This window comes from Hippocampus guttulatus, chromosome 14 (assembly GCF_054856545.1).
Source record: "Hippocampus guttulatus isolate MCC_2025c chromosome 14, RoL_Hgut_1.0, whole genome shotgun sequence".
Taxonomy (NCBI): Eukaryota; Metazoa; Chordata; class Actinopteri; order Syngnathiformes; family Syngnathidae; genus Hippocampus; species Hippocampus guttulatus.
The window spans coordinates 15,063,641-15,079,077 of NC_141274.1; the positions used below are offsets into that span (position 1 = coordinate 15,063,641).

The window sequence follows — 15,437 nt, forward strand, 5'->3', positions numbered from 1 at the left end:
TATATCCTCTCAACTTCTACAAAGTATACCATAGGAGGAGAAGAAGCTTTTTATTGTGCCTCCCAAAGAGGCCACAACATTATGGTCACTTGCACAAACAAGTGAGATCCAGTACAACAATACAAGAAGCTATTTATTTGAAGGAGGCGTGTGGAAAATATACTTTTTGATGAAGTCGGATCTCTGAAGTGCCCGCCCTCCATATTGTGACAGTAATGCTCATTTGAATAACACTGGCCAGACATTACATTTTTACACCCATGATTTTGTGGTTAGGTTGTTGTGGTAAAGTGCTTCCTTCGTATGGGAAAATACAATCTGTTGTTTGACTGTGTACTGAGTGATTGAGGTCTCGTTGTTTCTTCACAGATTGCCGTTAGCTAGCAGCGCTACCGGCGTGAGCTTCGGGTACAAATAACCAAGAAATGGACAAATGGAAAAGTGTTTAAAGTTTAAGGGAAAAGGTGTTAGAATCATTTGTCCACATAGTTCCTTTGCTTGCCCACATCATTCCTGTGCTGACTCCACCTTGAGCATGCACAAAAACTGAGTCGCACGCTGGGAAAAAAAAGAGCCTGTTGGATTTACATTTACATACTCTGGACGTTAGTTGACGCATTAAAATCCTGTTTCACTAAAATGAATATTGCACAAAATAAAACCATAGTCATGCTGCTGAAATTTGATTTCAATGCGTGCAACCAATGTCAATGTTTTTTTTGTTTGTTTTTTTAATGAACACCAATAATTTCTATACTAAGGCTTGACTCATTAAGCTACATAAGTAGTGTAGCTAAAGTCACGGACCTATATGATTAGAATATATATATGTCCAGTGCAAATGTGAGTGAATATTTGTGTGCATAACCGCACAAATTTAGCCAACTTCTGTGTAAAAAGTCTAAACATTTGAACCGGTCATCTTTGGTACCTCTTGAAAACAACTTGAGTAAAACACAAGACATTATAGACGTTTAATATTTTTACAGGTGCTTTTCCCCAGTACTTTGGCAAACTCGCAACCCATAGGTCTCTTGCCACAGAGGTCCAATTACACCATCTTGCACTTCCACCTCCGACGCAACAGGAGGCGCTGACTAGCGTGACAAAAAAATAGGAAGTGCCGCTTACCGTAATTTTTTCCCCCCTTCAGTATTATGAATGAACGCCCAAAATTATTATTTTTTCTCTTGGAATAAGTTATCAACTAACAAAGGCGACGTTGTGTGGACGAGACGCTCGACGTGAAGAAAAAAAAACTCTCCAAGATGTCTGCGAGCGCCGTTTACGTCTTGGATTTGAAAGGAAAGGTAAAGAGAGCTGTCTAACGGGGACCAGCCGGCTCGCGTTAGCCTAGCCAGCGAGCCGCCATGCTAGCGCATTCCGCGCTGACAGCTTAATGCGAGGTGGATAACGGACGGTGTGTCATTAGCAATGTCGTGTGGGATCAAAATAAAGCCAGTCAATGCAAAGTATTATCGGTGCGGTTGGGTGTGCAGTATATCGTGTCAAACGTTAGTCGGCCTGTTGTAAAAGCTCAAAAACACCTCCAAGCAGCTGACAGCTGTTTCTTCTCTTGTACAGTTAACCAGGATGCTAGCAATAAACAAATGCACGTATTATTATTATTCAACTTGGGTTTGAGGTGTTGTTTCCTATTCAAATCCACTTAATTGCAAGGAAAATACGGTATACCCCCCCCCCCCCAGACTGTTTCAATGTGGCAAACATTGAGTGTCCTGAATGTTTTGTGTGTTCAAGTGGACTATTAGTGGTATAGCTGCTACTACTTTTGTTGGTTTTTTTTATTGCAACTGTCAGACATTTATATTCCAAACAAATTACCTTTGCTTATAGTAAAGCCAATTGACTGAACATTTAAAAAAAAAAAAAGTATTCCTCTTCGCCCCCCAACTCACCAATAATTGTGTCCCATCATCATTACTTTGCATCAACCTTCACAGAAATGAAGGAAAACAAACATTTTTTTTCTTCACAGATAATGTGAAAATAGTTTTTCGTTTTGGCAAAAATATCATAACACATGTAAACACGATCCTGAATGAATTAGCCTTTTAAGTGTTTAACTCCGCCCCCCCGCCCCCCCACCCTCCTTTCTGGTTCATGAGATCTCCTACTTCGACTGCAAATCCTCTGAAGGTTTCTAGCTTCATGAACTGTGGCATGTTCCCATCAGGTACTGGTGTGCCGGAACTACCGTGGCGATGTGGACATGTCTGAAATCGAGCATTTCATGAGCCTCCTGATGGACAAGGAGGAGGAGGGGACGCTGTCTCCCATCCTGGCCCACGGCGGCGTACGCTTCATGTGGATCAAACATAATAACCTCTACTGTATCCTTCCGCATCACTGAATCACACACTAAAGGTTTACTCCCACAAGGCCGTTCGAACCGTGCTTAAGACATACGATGAAGCCCTTGAAATTCACAGTTTGGCATTTGCGAATTTGCGTATTTAACAGATATTTTGGGGGCGCCTACCTCCCATTAATTTGTAAAAACTCATCTACAGTATTTGCTATTTTTGTGCTTGGGCAAAAGCGATGAAAGTAGTGTTTTGGCACCACCTGGTGGATTTTTTTGGATTTCCTGTTTTGTTGTCAGCTGTTGAATACTTTGTTTCAGATTTTTTTTTCCTGATGCCCCTACTAATAGCCCGTGTAGTTTACTTTGGGAATGTGTTCCTTGTTATTTCTTAATGATAACCGCACCTTGCATAATAACACGAAATAATGATTTGAGTACAATACAATACATGCTGATTTATATAGCGCTTTCACAACAGCGGCAGCTGTAACAAAGCGCTTAACAAAACAGTTAACATAAAGTAAAATAATAAACACAACACATAACATAAAACACGGAGAGTCGTGCAGTCCTAACCGCTTTTCCGTCACACGCTTTGTTGTTTGAAGCCGTTTGAGATGAAATAGGACAGAAGTAACCAGTGGATCAGAGACGTCATGCTCAAAATGTGCACACTTCGGCTACAAGCTCATTTTCAAAGTCAACAAGAAGCTGTAGCATCCATTGATGAAAAAAAGAGATTGGTTCACTTCTCCTGTCCCATGGAAATCCGCCATCCAAGCGGCGACTCTCGGTTCCAAATACGCATCGGCGCTCTGCGCCGACGCTCCTCATCCTCAACTTCAGCAGCCATCCATGCAGCCGCACCAACGCCGACTGTCCAACAGCGCCGACATCTCCACTGAACAAAACGGGGTTGTGAAAAATGCTGCCCATTACAGGCGCAAAAAACACAAGCGCCCCAGGTCAGTCCAGCACCGACAGTCAATGGCGCCGACATTCCTCCCAATCAAAATCTGTGCTGGCACAGGCGTGCTGCCGAGAAGGCGTAACCACCAAGCACAGATACTTCTCCTTTGACGAATGTCGTGGCCAAAAAACGCAGAAAACGGTCCATATCAGATCCACACGATGAAACAACAAACAACATGTGACAAAACAAAAAGACAAAAACGACAAAAAAAGCAAGGCTCTTGAAGAGCACTTGCCGAAGGCTGCCTACTCGGGCGCCATCTTGGAAAAATACATGCCTGTCGTCAAAATAGTCCATGTGTGCATGCAATTTATGTGTCATATGATTAATAATAGTGGCTCATCTCACCAGTTATCATACAACTACCGCTTTGCACAATAGAAATTAATAGAAGAGCTAGAAATAATCTTAAACCAAATCCACTAGATGCACGGTCAAACACAGTCACACACGCAATGTATGAATCATGAACGCAATTGCTCCTTTGCCACTTGCGCCATAGAAATAAATGGAATAACTGCACTTTTGTTGTGATTAAAATCTCTTAACCTTCATTGCTTCAGTGGTAGCAACATCGAAGAAAAACGCCAGCGTTTCCTTGGTTTTCTCCTTTTTGTACAAAATCGTCCAGGTAGGAATGACATTTTGAAAGGCGACATTGTAGGTGTATCGATTTTAAAAGCAACATTTAAATGCCTCAAGGTTTTTTCGGAGTATTTCAAAGAACTGGAGGAAGAGAGCATCCGGGATAACTTTGTGATTATTTACGAGCTGATGGACGAGTTGATGGACTTTGGATACCCGCAGACCACCGACAGCAAGATTCTGCAAGAGTGAGAAATCCTATTTTGTAACGTTGCATGCAAAAGCAGACCGTTTGACCCGTGTGTTTCTGTTTCTGCGTCAGGTATATAACTCAGGAGGGGCACAAGTTGGACACCGGCGCGCCCCGCCCACCCGCCACTGTCACCAATGCTGTTTCGTGGCGCTCGGAAGGCATCAAGTACAGGAAAAACGAAGTCTTCCTGGATGTCATTGAGTCAGTCAACCTCCTGGTAGGAACTGATTGTTTCAGCTTTGCGTCAACGCGTGCGTAGAAGCCTTCTTGCGTGCACCGCCACATCCTTGAGTCAAGATGGCTCTTTAAAAGAACTCGCTTCTCCGTGCTACTACCTTCACTCCTCAGGTCAGTGCCAACGGCAACGTCCTGCGCAGCGAAATCGTCGGCTCCATTAAGATGCGCGTCTTCCTTTCCGGCATGCCCGAGCTGCGCCTGGGCCTCAACGACAAGGTTCTGTTTGAAAACACTGGACGTGAGTTCCCATGATGACGTACCCTGGGCTTTTATTATTAAAGTCTTAGGACACCGTTTGTACAGCGGACTGTTGTATTATTCGTCTATTATGCCCATCTCGAATCGGGTAAAACTACAGAATTGACTTTTTGCCTGACGCCGTTCAGGTATTTTCCCGCTTTTTCTCGTAAAAATCCCCTCTGCCGCCGCTTCCTTGCTTTCAGGCGGTAAGAGTAAATCCGTGGAGTTGGAGGATGTCAAATTTCACCAGTGCGTCCGACTATCTCGCTTCGAGAACGACCGCACCATCTCCTTCATCCCGCCCGACGGCGAGTTCGAGCTCATGTCATACCGCCTTAACACTCACGTGAGTATGAGCTGATTATTATTATTAAAAAGTTTAAAATATTGTATGAATTTCCTTCCACTTCACACACACACACACTCTCCAAAAAAAAACCAACATTATTTATCGTTGTTTGAAACCTGAAATGTGGAGGGGGAACAACCACTCAAATTTGTCCCTCGTGTGCATGACTCCACTTAAAAAAATCAAAACCTGAATTTCCTGCCGTTGTATAGTCTGCCGCCCACCAGAGGGAGACTGTAGAATAAGAAAACGGGTGTTCAATGCAATCCACTCAATTTGCATGCAGATGATCGGCTGTGTGTGCTGTTGGTTATTCTCAGGTGAAGCCGCTGATCTGGATTGAATCAGTCATCGAGAAGCACTCTCACAGTCGCATCGAGTATATGATTAAGGTAAATTCTGATGTCTGCTTAGCATCGTTGTATTAGGGGGAATCGCTCATTCTTATTTAACGATTCGATGGTTTAATGAATCGGTCAAGCTCATTTTCGAACTGCCCCCGCAGTGTTTATGATGAACCGTCGCCGCTGTCGTGTGCGTGACAAGCAAAATCCGAAACAACAAACTGGTTTCTCATCTCGCTCGTTCACCCACTTGTGTTCCCACCCGCCCCACCTAGGCCAAAAGCCAGTTCAAACGGCGCTCCACCGCCAACAACGTGGAGATCCACATTCCTGTGCCAACAGACGCTGACTCTCCCAAGTTCAAGACCACGGTTGGCAGCGTCAAGTGGGTTCCTGAGAACAGCGAGATCGTCTGGTCCATTAAGTCCTTCCCCGTGAGTGACTCACAAGAGAGAGTGCGAGCTATGCAAATGACCTTTGAATGTCGCTCGTCGGTCTGACGATGAGTCATTCTTGGGCCAAACCAACCTGCTTTTAATTCACCCGCAGCGCGTTGGTTTCTAAGATATCAGTGTCCTTGTGACAGGGCGGCAAGGAGTATCTGATGCGCGCTCACTTCGGTCTCCCAAGTGTGGAAGCAGAAGATAAGGAGGGGAAGCCCCCGATCAGCGTCAAGTTTGAGATCCCCTATTTCACCACTTCGGGCATCCAGGTACGCATCCCTGCAAACGTCCAATGCAGAGAACGGCTCAAGTAAAAAGGCACGCATTAAAAGTTACACGGTGTACCAACCACTTCATCCTTTTTCATGAGTTCAACACTTGCTGCAAGTCATGACGGTGACTTCCAGCTTGCCAAATAGTGAGCATATAATCAGTCATTTGAGGTCACCATTGCACAAAAACACATATTCTTCCCTCTCTCCTCACTGCAATTCAGACGATTCAAACAGGAGGCATCGAGCGGCCGCAAAAGGAATGGAGCTGTCTGGCTGGCCTTTGTGTTTATCAAGGAAAAAAAGAAAGAAAAGGGCCTCGCGCTAAGACAAAGTTCCCATCAAAACAATGATGAGCGTCCGTCTCCACGAGCCGTTGGCAACCAAAAGCCACGCTGACTGCATAATGACAGCCATCCCGTGATTACACGCGCCCAAGGAACGCAACATCACATTTTCCCATGTCGTGACGGGGCGCATTGCAAATGACACTTGGCAAAGCGTTCAAAAACTTGTTTGTGCACTGCTCAGGTCGCCATAATTGCACATACGCGTTTCACATCAAAGTAAAGTTGAACAATGTACATACATACAGTATGTTTGTTTGTTTTTTCAGTAGTCACTGATGTTACAGAAGTCTTAGTTTTCCACATCAGTCAAAAATGTTTCATCACACGACACAGAGTAAGCTGTCTGTAAAGAGGAAAGAAAACTTGGATTGCAAAATCTTTTGGGTTGAAAACATTTATGGCTGCGAGCTAAATGGTTCTCTTGGACAACTTTGGTTTATTCTAAACGTGCATACTGTAGTTGTGAGTTGTGGTCATCTCTGACCATGACTTCCAATGGAATCATATCTTTGCTTACACCTTGAAGTCACACAATCTTTTTATCGCGTCTATATCAAGGGTGCCCAAACCCGTTCCTCAGGGGCCAATCCCACATCTGTACGATAGACGCCGTACGTCACGAGTGATCAAAGCCGACGGGCAGTTTATAAGGCAGTATTCTGTTATTCTGTCCAAGTAAACGCACATGTCACTTGGATGAAAACGATATCATGTCTTACATGTACACACGGGACAGGTTGGATATCACAAATGTGTCAGGAGTGCTTTTTCAACGATCATGACGGCAGATAGGGAGCACTATACTGATGAGTCCTCGCGATCATACAAAGGCTCGGAAGGTTCCAAAGTTTAGGTTCCGATGAAGACGTCCACATGCTTACACGCAGGCACCAACGTGCGAAATGCCACTTGGGATGCGTGTGACTGCCCGTATGGGATTTCGACTTCTCAGCGTTTATCGGTCGCCCGTGCCGCTGTCTGATTCACGTTTCAGGCGTATATTAGAAGGCAGCCGCGTACGTCATCTGGTGCATTTCGCGCCACTCGCTCCGTGCGAGCAGTGGCAGTGAAGTTTAATTAACCCGTGTAAATATCTGAGCATGGGAAAGTTCTTCTTAACGGCACCACTAAGTGCAGACGGGGCAGCGCAATTGAAGTCCGCGATGCATTTAAGCGCTCGTATAAATGCCACACTTGCGGCAGGTGGCACTTGACGCAAGCTAAGGTGACAAAACGGGAAGGCAGACGCTCGTCTCTTTGACCGAGATGCCGCAAAATTACAGCATCAAGAGCCGTAACACCTCTCACGCCGAACCCAGCTATGTGATGTTTTGCTGTAACGGCAACGCGATATCCCGCAAACGGCCGCGGCGGGAATACGCAAACTCCGCACGGAAAGGCCAGAGCCGGAATCGAACCCCGCAACCTTCGCACAAACCAGCCCGCGTTCCAACTGAAATGCTCAAATTGTTTTCAGCACGATGCTCGCTCAGGAGGACCAACGCGGGATCGGCTGGGATTGGGCTGGCACCACGTCAATGTTTCCGCATAGTTGACACAACACCATGAAAATTCCATTCTTGACTGTGACTTTGTTTTCCTGTGCCATTTATATAGAAGAGCATCATTGGGGAGGGGGCGGGGCATCTATACTGCTAAAAGGCCTTCAAAAAAGCCACGAAATACCATTCAAACTTGTGACTTTGTTTTCTTTGCCGTCTCGAAAGACCAGCGACACAAAAAGCAGCCGTTTCTTTCCGGCACACGGAGTCAAAAGCGCCAGTGGTATTTTGGTGGCTTTTTGATGGCGTTTTTGCTGACTGCGCGGACACGCTCGCGCCGTGCCAGCCCGATGCCTCGTGAATCCAGAAGCCGCGGCGTTCCGTGACCTCGCTGTTACGAGGGAAAACAAGGCGACCAGAGCGCCGAGGACTGACGCCAATCCGCCAACAAATTCCTCCCTTTCCCCGCTCTCATCCGAGAGCCAGCATGACAGACACATGGCGGTTTATCCCCCCCACCCCCGGCAAAAAAAAAAAAAAAAAAGGTCACGTCAGCCTTAAGGTGGTCAATTGCACGCACGGGGCTCCTAATGGGTGAGCGCGCTCACGTGTGGTCAGGTCATCGCTGTTTACATGCACACGCGGTCGACGGCAATCATTTCTATCAGAGTTGTGATTGTGACAACGCGCTCGGTCGGCCGGTCATCCAAGTGCAGTCGTGCTTAGGTGGAAGGTTATTTTTAGGCTCCTTTTCTCGAAAACCCCGGCCGGCCGTGTGGTAACGCTCGTCCATCTCGATTGTCGGTTAGCGGGCTTGTGAAAGTCGTACGGGGGATTGTGCTGATGCATCCAAAAAAGAAAAACGGAGTCATGTTAGAGAAAGGCGCTTTCTCTCGAACGGCGGTTCTGTCGCCGCTTCCCCCTTCTCGTGAGTCACGCCGCTGCTTCCTCAAGTGCTCATATCGCAAGACTCCCTCAAGAAGGTGAACTCTTCATCCTCCCGAGGGCTTGGAAAGTCTGTGCTTCGGACAGAAAAACGATACAAAGTTCGAGAACGGTTCCTGTCCTTTTGCACTTGATCCACTAAAAATACCTTTAATCGCCTAAGCCACCAAGCGGTCAATTCCGGTACGGTTTTAGAGCCGTTAACCATGATCTGGCTCGTGTTTTTAACGAGGTGTTTGGAGGTTGGACGGCGTCGTTAGCGACGCATCACGTCGGCGTGAGACAGCATTCGAGATCGTTTGTATGGCCCTTAGTCAGGAAATTTCCAAAAATTGACGAAGAGTACCGACATCCCCTGATCTAACCACACTGCCGTACGTCCATAAAGTCTCTTTGCAATTTGATTCAACCAATTATGACAAAAAGAGTTGTAGATGTTTTTTTAAACTTTGTTTTTGAACTTGTTTATCAGCATCCCCGCCCAAACTTCTTGTGCCGCGCAAGAAATTTTTCCTACTTATTCCTGTAGTTTCACCGATTCTGCCGGTCGAATTTTGTTCCAATTATCCACGACACACATTGTGCCTTTTAATAAGGATTAGCCATTTTTATTTATTTCTAGCAGCCCATTTCATCAACAAGGTCACAGAAATAGGGCCAGCTGGCGGTTAGTAGTTAACACGTACAGTTCGGAGGTTTGGGGTTTGAATCTCAGCCTGCCTTGCACTTATGTAGGTTTTACTCTCGCATCCTCAAAAACGCGCATGTTAGGTTCATTGAAGACTTAAAATTGTCCGTCGGTGCGAATGTGTGAGTTGCGTTTGGTTAATGACCAGTCCAATGCATAAAATAAACCAAGCCAGGATTTTACACAAATCCAGTGTGATTTAAAACTTTGATAAGCACTAAGGAACGTAGAACAGCTTGAATGGTCTGTTCAAGTCACTTTTATATATACTGTACATATACACACATTATATATATATACAGTATATATGTTATACATACTGCATATATGGTACCAGAAATAGTATACCTAGTTGGGCTACTAGAATCGTGCCGATTGTCAAGACTGTCGTGTGTGTTGCATGGGTAACTTTGCATTTGTCGGCAGGTGCGTTACCTGAAAATCATCGAGAAGAGCGGCTATCAGGCTCTGCCTTGGGTGCGCTACATCACCCAGAATGGAGGTGAATATACACTCGCTGCACACACACACACGGTTGATGTGCAGGCATTAGGCAAGAATTAGGCAATGGCCTGAAATGTTGTGGGAACTGTTGTACTTCTATAAAAATAAGAAGAGCGACAGCATGAGGCAACGTCTTGTGAAAACTGTGAAAGTGAGTTTTTTTCTTTTCTCTCCCTCTCGTATTATAATGCGGAAAAGGTTGTGCATGTTCACTAATTACCACACATCCACATCTCATTTCCTTGGCAGTCCCGTCCTCCCGGATTGAAACGCTACCGCCATTTAATTTCTCCACAATTGCTCCTCTTTTATTTATTCATATATTAGATTAAGTCTTGTCCCATTTCCTCCTGCAGATTACCAGCTCCGCACGCAGTAAGGCAACGCCTTAGCCAGCGCGGGCGGGAGGAAGGCGGGCGGCGGCGGGTTTCATTCAAGAGACCGCAGAGGAGCGACTTAATTGTGATCATTTTTCCAAGCGGCCCAAATATGAGATGCGGAGTTTGTACATCCGAGGAAAGGATCCGTTTTTTTCCGGCGCGCGGCCAACTAAAGCAGGAGTCATGTTTACATGCGGTGTCATCAGAAGGTCACAAACGTCACACACCTCTTTTGTCCCTTCTTTTTCTGTATATGTTTGCTACATATCGACGTGGTCAGTGTTATTATCACAAGGTAGTTACAAGTGAGCCGATCAGTATGTCTCTTTCTGTTACGGTGCCATCAGCTTTGCCCCATTTTGTCAGCTTTCAAACGCGCAGAGCGTCCCAATCAAAGCGTTCACGTTGCGGTTGCATGGCGATTCCTTATCTGTAGCTTCTTCCTTATGTAACCACATGCTGTAAAATCATTAAATGTATATTTAGAGAGAACACCTGCAGACTCTCTTTGTCATTGGGCGGGGGAGGGACACACCACGAAATTTGGCGACTTTTTCTTAATTGCGGGTGTGACTCTGCAATTCTGATTTGGGGCTTCTTTCTTTTTTTACATTCAAGTGACCCATTTCTGATGTAGCTGTTTCCAATCTGCACATGCGCTAAACGCCCTTCAAGAGCAGATGCTAAACAAGCATATTGTTGAAAGAGGAAACGTGCATCTCTGAACAGCTTGTGTTTTGATGGATCCGTGCAACTAAACTATGGAGATGAGTAAAATGCACATACAGCGAGATACAAAAAAGCGCTCATTAACATGGGTTCGGCATTATTTTGAATGAGAATGAATTACTTTTGACAAACCCAATTCTAATGAGGTTGGGATGTGTTCAACAAATGAAAGCGGAAGACTTAACTTTGAACGTTAAGGCTGCAAAATGTTTCAAAAACGCTGGGACAGGTGGCAAAAAAAAAAAGTTGAATGCTCATCAAACACCTTTTTGAAACATCCCACAGGCTAACTGGGAACAGGAAGGCAGACTACACCCTGAACTCATTCGAACTGGGTTTGTCGATGAGGGTCTTACACATTGCCTTAACGATGACCATTTGAAATGACATTTGCTCAAATGCGAATATAATCATGATTTTACATTTTGACATGTTTATGTCGGCCCAGAGTGGTTAGCGCGTCGACCTCACAGTGCAGTGGTTCCGGGTTCAATTCCAGCTACGGCCTCCCTGTGTGGAATTTGCATGTTCTCCCCGGGCCTGCGTGGGTTTTCTCCGGGTGCTCCGGTGTCCTCCCACATTCCCAAAACATGCATGGCAGGTTGATTGAACACTCCGAGTTGTCCCAAAGCGTGAGTGTGAGCACGAATGGTTGTTCGTCTCTGTGTACCCTGCGATTGGCTGCCAATCGGTTCAGGGTGTCCCCCGCCTACTGCCCAAAGACGGCTGGGATAGGCTCCAGCACCCCCTGCAACCCTTGTGAGGATAAGCGGATGGGAAAACTGATGGATGGACACGTTTATGCACTATTTATCATGAGAACTGATAGAATGCAAAGATATTTGCAGTTGACATGCTACAATAGCAAGTTGGTAACTTGAGCACAAAAAAACCCAACAATAATCTAGCTAAATAAGCATTGAACTTCAAGCATGTTGTATAAATTCAGCCTTTCGTACTCTAACACACTGGAGAAGTTCCCCAGTGCCCTGAGAGTAATCATTGGGTAGGAGGGACTCAAAACTGTGGTACTCGGGTCGCAAGCTTCATTCCCACCCACTCAACCACAGCTGCCCAAAACTTTTAACCTCCACACAAACCTGACACTCGCTGCGACGTTGCACCCGACCACCTTGAGGCTCGTGGCACGGTTCTTTCCAACTACCCCCCCCCCCCTAATGGAGCACCGTTCCAAACCCCTCACCCCAAACCTGTGATATCATCGTCTATTTAGCGCCAGTTTATGCTCTGTAAACAGGCCCGGCGGCCTGGAAAAAGGATGTGAGTCAAATTGTGGCCAACGGTGGCAGGATGCTCCCGGCACACTGGCCTTTCTCACCTCCAAGTTGGGACCACAGGACAGCGGTCCAGTGAGATCACTGACATAAAAATAGGGACATCGTGGGGAGGTGGAGGGGGCGGGGGGGGTTGGCGTGTTTGAATCATCATATACAGGTGACCAAGATCCATGTAAGCAACATTCTTGTCATGTACTTACTATTTTGTCATATCAAACTATTGAACTGAGTGGCCATTTCACGTAACACGTAATGTTGCATTAGCGTCTGCAAACCTTCAGCAATGAAATCCTCCAAAAACCACCGCGTCGGAACGCTTGTCCATCCTCTTTGTTTCACACATGAAGCATTTTATCATGGACTACCCGATAGTCAAGTCTTATTTCTAATGAGAAACGGTCAAACACTAGCATGATAACAGTTCGGACGCTAATCTAGAACAAGATAGGAACCCGAGTAGATAAACCACAAAGGCAGATTTAGATGGATTTTACATCTCGGGCTGTACCTACTGTAAAGTACTATTTCTAATGAGAAACGGTAATATGCTAGCATGAACACGGTATGCTAAACATAGAACTACATCGCAACTAGTAGAGAAACCACTGAGGCAGATAAAACATGGTAAACATCTGTAGTCTGGGCCCGTTTCAAATAAATGATCAAATGCTAGCATGCTAAAATTGTTATGGCAACATAACATATTGCAAAATAAGATGGGCGGGGAATCGACAAAAACAGATTGCGACTGTTTTTGTCGATAAGCGACTTTAGATCTTGACCCTTGGGTCATGTTTTGAACATGCATTCAGGGCCAAAAGCATTGCGACATTGACACGATTCTCATCCAAGCGCTATGACGTTTATCTTGCCTCCTTATGGTTAAATTAGGTTCGAGGTTTCTTTTCTTGGCGAAAAAGAAAACAATTCTCATCTTATTTGCCCGAAACACCACGACAATGGATTTGAAATGAAACCGTAATTGTTTCTGTGAACTGCAGACTTGAAGCTTGAGCGCTGTTACATCCAAATCAGGTGAACGGTGTTTAACTCATATCTCTTGACAGTGTTAATGTGTTTATGTTTTTCATAAGTATTTCTTTGGAATGTGTATCTCATCCCGTCAACTTAATGAGATAATGAGCTGTGGAAACAAAATAAAATGAAAGTGCACCTGTGATGTCTTGCCTGGAGGTGCTCCAGAAAGTACAGCGCACACACGACAAGATGATTTGCATTCCATCGAATAAGCGCCATACAGATTCGACCACGTCTCATTACCATCTGCTGATTAAGAAGCGCCACTGGCGTAAAGTAAATGTCCTAACGTTTTTAAGGGAGGATCTTCATGACGTTCGGCACATGGCGGAACAATGGAGGTGGAATTAACCTGCTCCAAAGGTGAAGTCGGGGCGCCACCGTAATACTTTGCCCAGTCGTACAGGTAGCCAAAAACATGAAGATTTGTAAAAGTGTACAAATTGAAGCTGTGCCTACTGGGTTAAAACGATTAGTCACGTACTCGTGATTATTACTTAAGCCGTATTGTACTGGACAGCCAGGATTGCAACAGGTGCAATCATTTCTCTTCTCAGTTCTGTGGAGGTCCTCTTTGGCATCGCTGATACACTCTTGTGATGACATCACACCAAAAGGTGTCAAAGTGAAGCAAAATGGCGAAACCTTCTCACACGCTTACACTAAAAATATATTTTGCAGTTGTTGAAATTACTTGAGAGTGACTCATAGTTTCTAGCCAAAGCACCTGTCATCCTTGAGAGCTTGTTTGGTTGCCGCAGCGACGACACAAATGATTTTATGGCAGACTGTGTTGAAGAGAAAAAAAAGAGTTGCTCAATACATAATGAGGCAACAGGTAACCGCTGTTGCACAGGTGTGTCATGATAACAAAAGGAACTCCAAGGGGTTTTTTTTTCCATTGTTGCCTGGCAACAGAGGGAAACCCTCAACGTCAGAGTCGAGCCGGTCGCTACCTCGTGGGTATGCAGGCTGCCCCCCATGATGGCGACGGCATGGCGGCTTATGATGAGTCACCCGGAGACGGTGGACAGGTGAAAGTTTGCCACCGACTTCCTTCCCACGGGGAGAAGCGGTTACGGGGCCGCGCGCTGAGTGTGTGGTCCTTGGCCCGCACCGGAGGAACTTTCCAGCAGACTTTACAACAATATTGCTTTAAAGCGCGCATATAGCTGACTGTTCAATTTAGCTGACCTTGACACACACATGTGAAACCTCTGCACCACTGCTGCTAACTGTTGCTATTCAAACATATAGCAAAAGCGCAACCCAAGAAAAAGAAAATCAGGCAGATTAACAAGCATTTTGTTACTTCTCCTGTAGTCAAGTACTATTTTTGATCAAATGCTAACATTGTAAAAGCTAACTTTTTTTTTTTAATTCGACATACATGGCGGCCACTCGTCATGTTGTAGCTGACTAAATGCCAACATTCTAACAAAATCAAGAGTAAGTTAGCGTGTCAGTAGGTTCTGCGGTTTTGGTTAGCAACCGAGATATGTTCAGCAGTTCACGATTTAATCCTGCATTCTGGGCGCGACGGTCCAAAGCTCACGCACGGGTGAATATTAGCCAGTGTCGCTATGTTTAAATGGCACTAAACCCCCCCCACAAGAGTTTTCCTGTTTGAATTCCATTTCGGAAATTCACGAGTGCTCCCGAGTCTGCCGGATCAGCAAAGTGGAGTCGGTGCGTGTGTCCTCCTCGTTCCTGTCAGCGCACGCCGTGTGAATTACTACCGCTGCTGCTGCTGCTGCTGCTGCGGTAGTTCCCCAACCTGGCGGCTGTGGGACCTCCCAAGTAGTCTCCAAATAAATCCCAAGGATTATTTTAGTGCTATTTTTATGAATGGTAAATTGTCCATTTTTGGGGTTGGGGGGAAGTCATTTTTCACATTGTTATTTTTGCATGCCTGTGGCTAAAATACTATAAAAAAAAATAATGAAAAAAAAGAAATTGCATTTGCGCACAGAGCCTA

General features: G+C 45.4%; 1 protein-coding gene across 1 annotated transcript; it reads left to right on the forward strand.

Annotated features, from left to right (window-relative positions):
* The first annotated feature begins 1,121 nt into the window (after positions 1-1,121).
* ap1m1 (adaptor related protein complex 1 subunit mu 1) lies at positions 1,122-10,886 on the forward strand. Its single transcript, XM_086129662.1, has 12 exons — positions 1,122-1,310; positions 2,198-2,354; positions 3,866-3,933; positions 4,005-4,135; positions 4,210-4,357; positions 4,489-4,615; positions 4,821-4,963; positions 5,287-5,358; positions 5,586-5,744; positions 5,897-6,022; positions 9,937-10,012; positions 10,371-10,886. The coding sequence occupies exons 1-12, from the start codon at positions 1,269-1,271 to the stop codon at positions 10,391-10,393; spliced, it is 1,272 nt and encodes a 423-aa protein (XP_085985788.1). The 5' UTR covers positions 1,122-1,268; the 3' UTR covers positions 10,394-10,886.
* Positions 10,887-15,437: the final 4,551 nt, after the last annotated feature.

Coding starts and splice junctions, on each gene's coding strand:
- ap1m1 (XM_086129662.1), top strand. CDS start 1,269: ATGTCTGCGAGCGCCGTTTACGTCTTGGATTTGAAAGGAAAG. Junction 5,359..5,585: donor GCATCGAGTATATGATTAAG/GTAAATTCTGAT, acceptor CGCCCCACCTAG/GCCAAAAGCCAGTTCAAACG. Junction 5,745..5,896: donor GGTCCATTAAGTCCTTCCCC/GTGAGTGACTCA, acceptor TCCTTGTGACAG/GGCGGCAAGGAGTATCTGAT.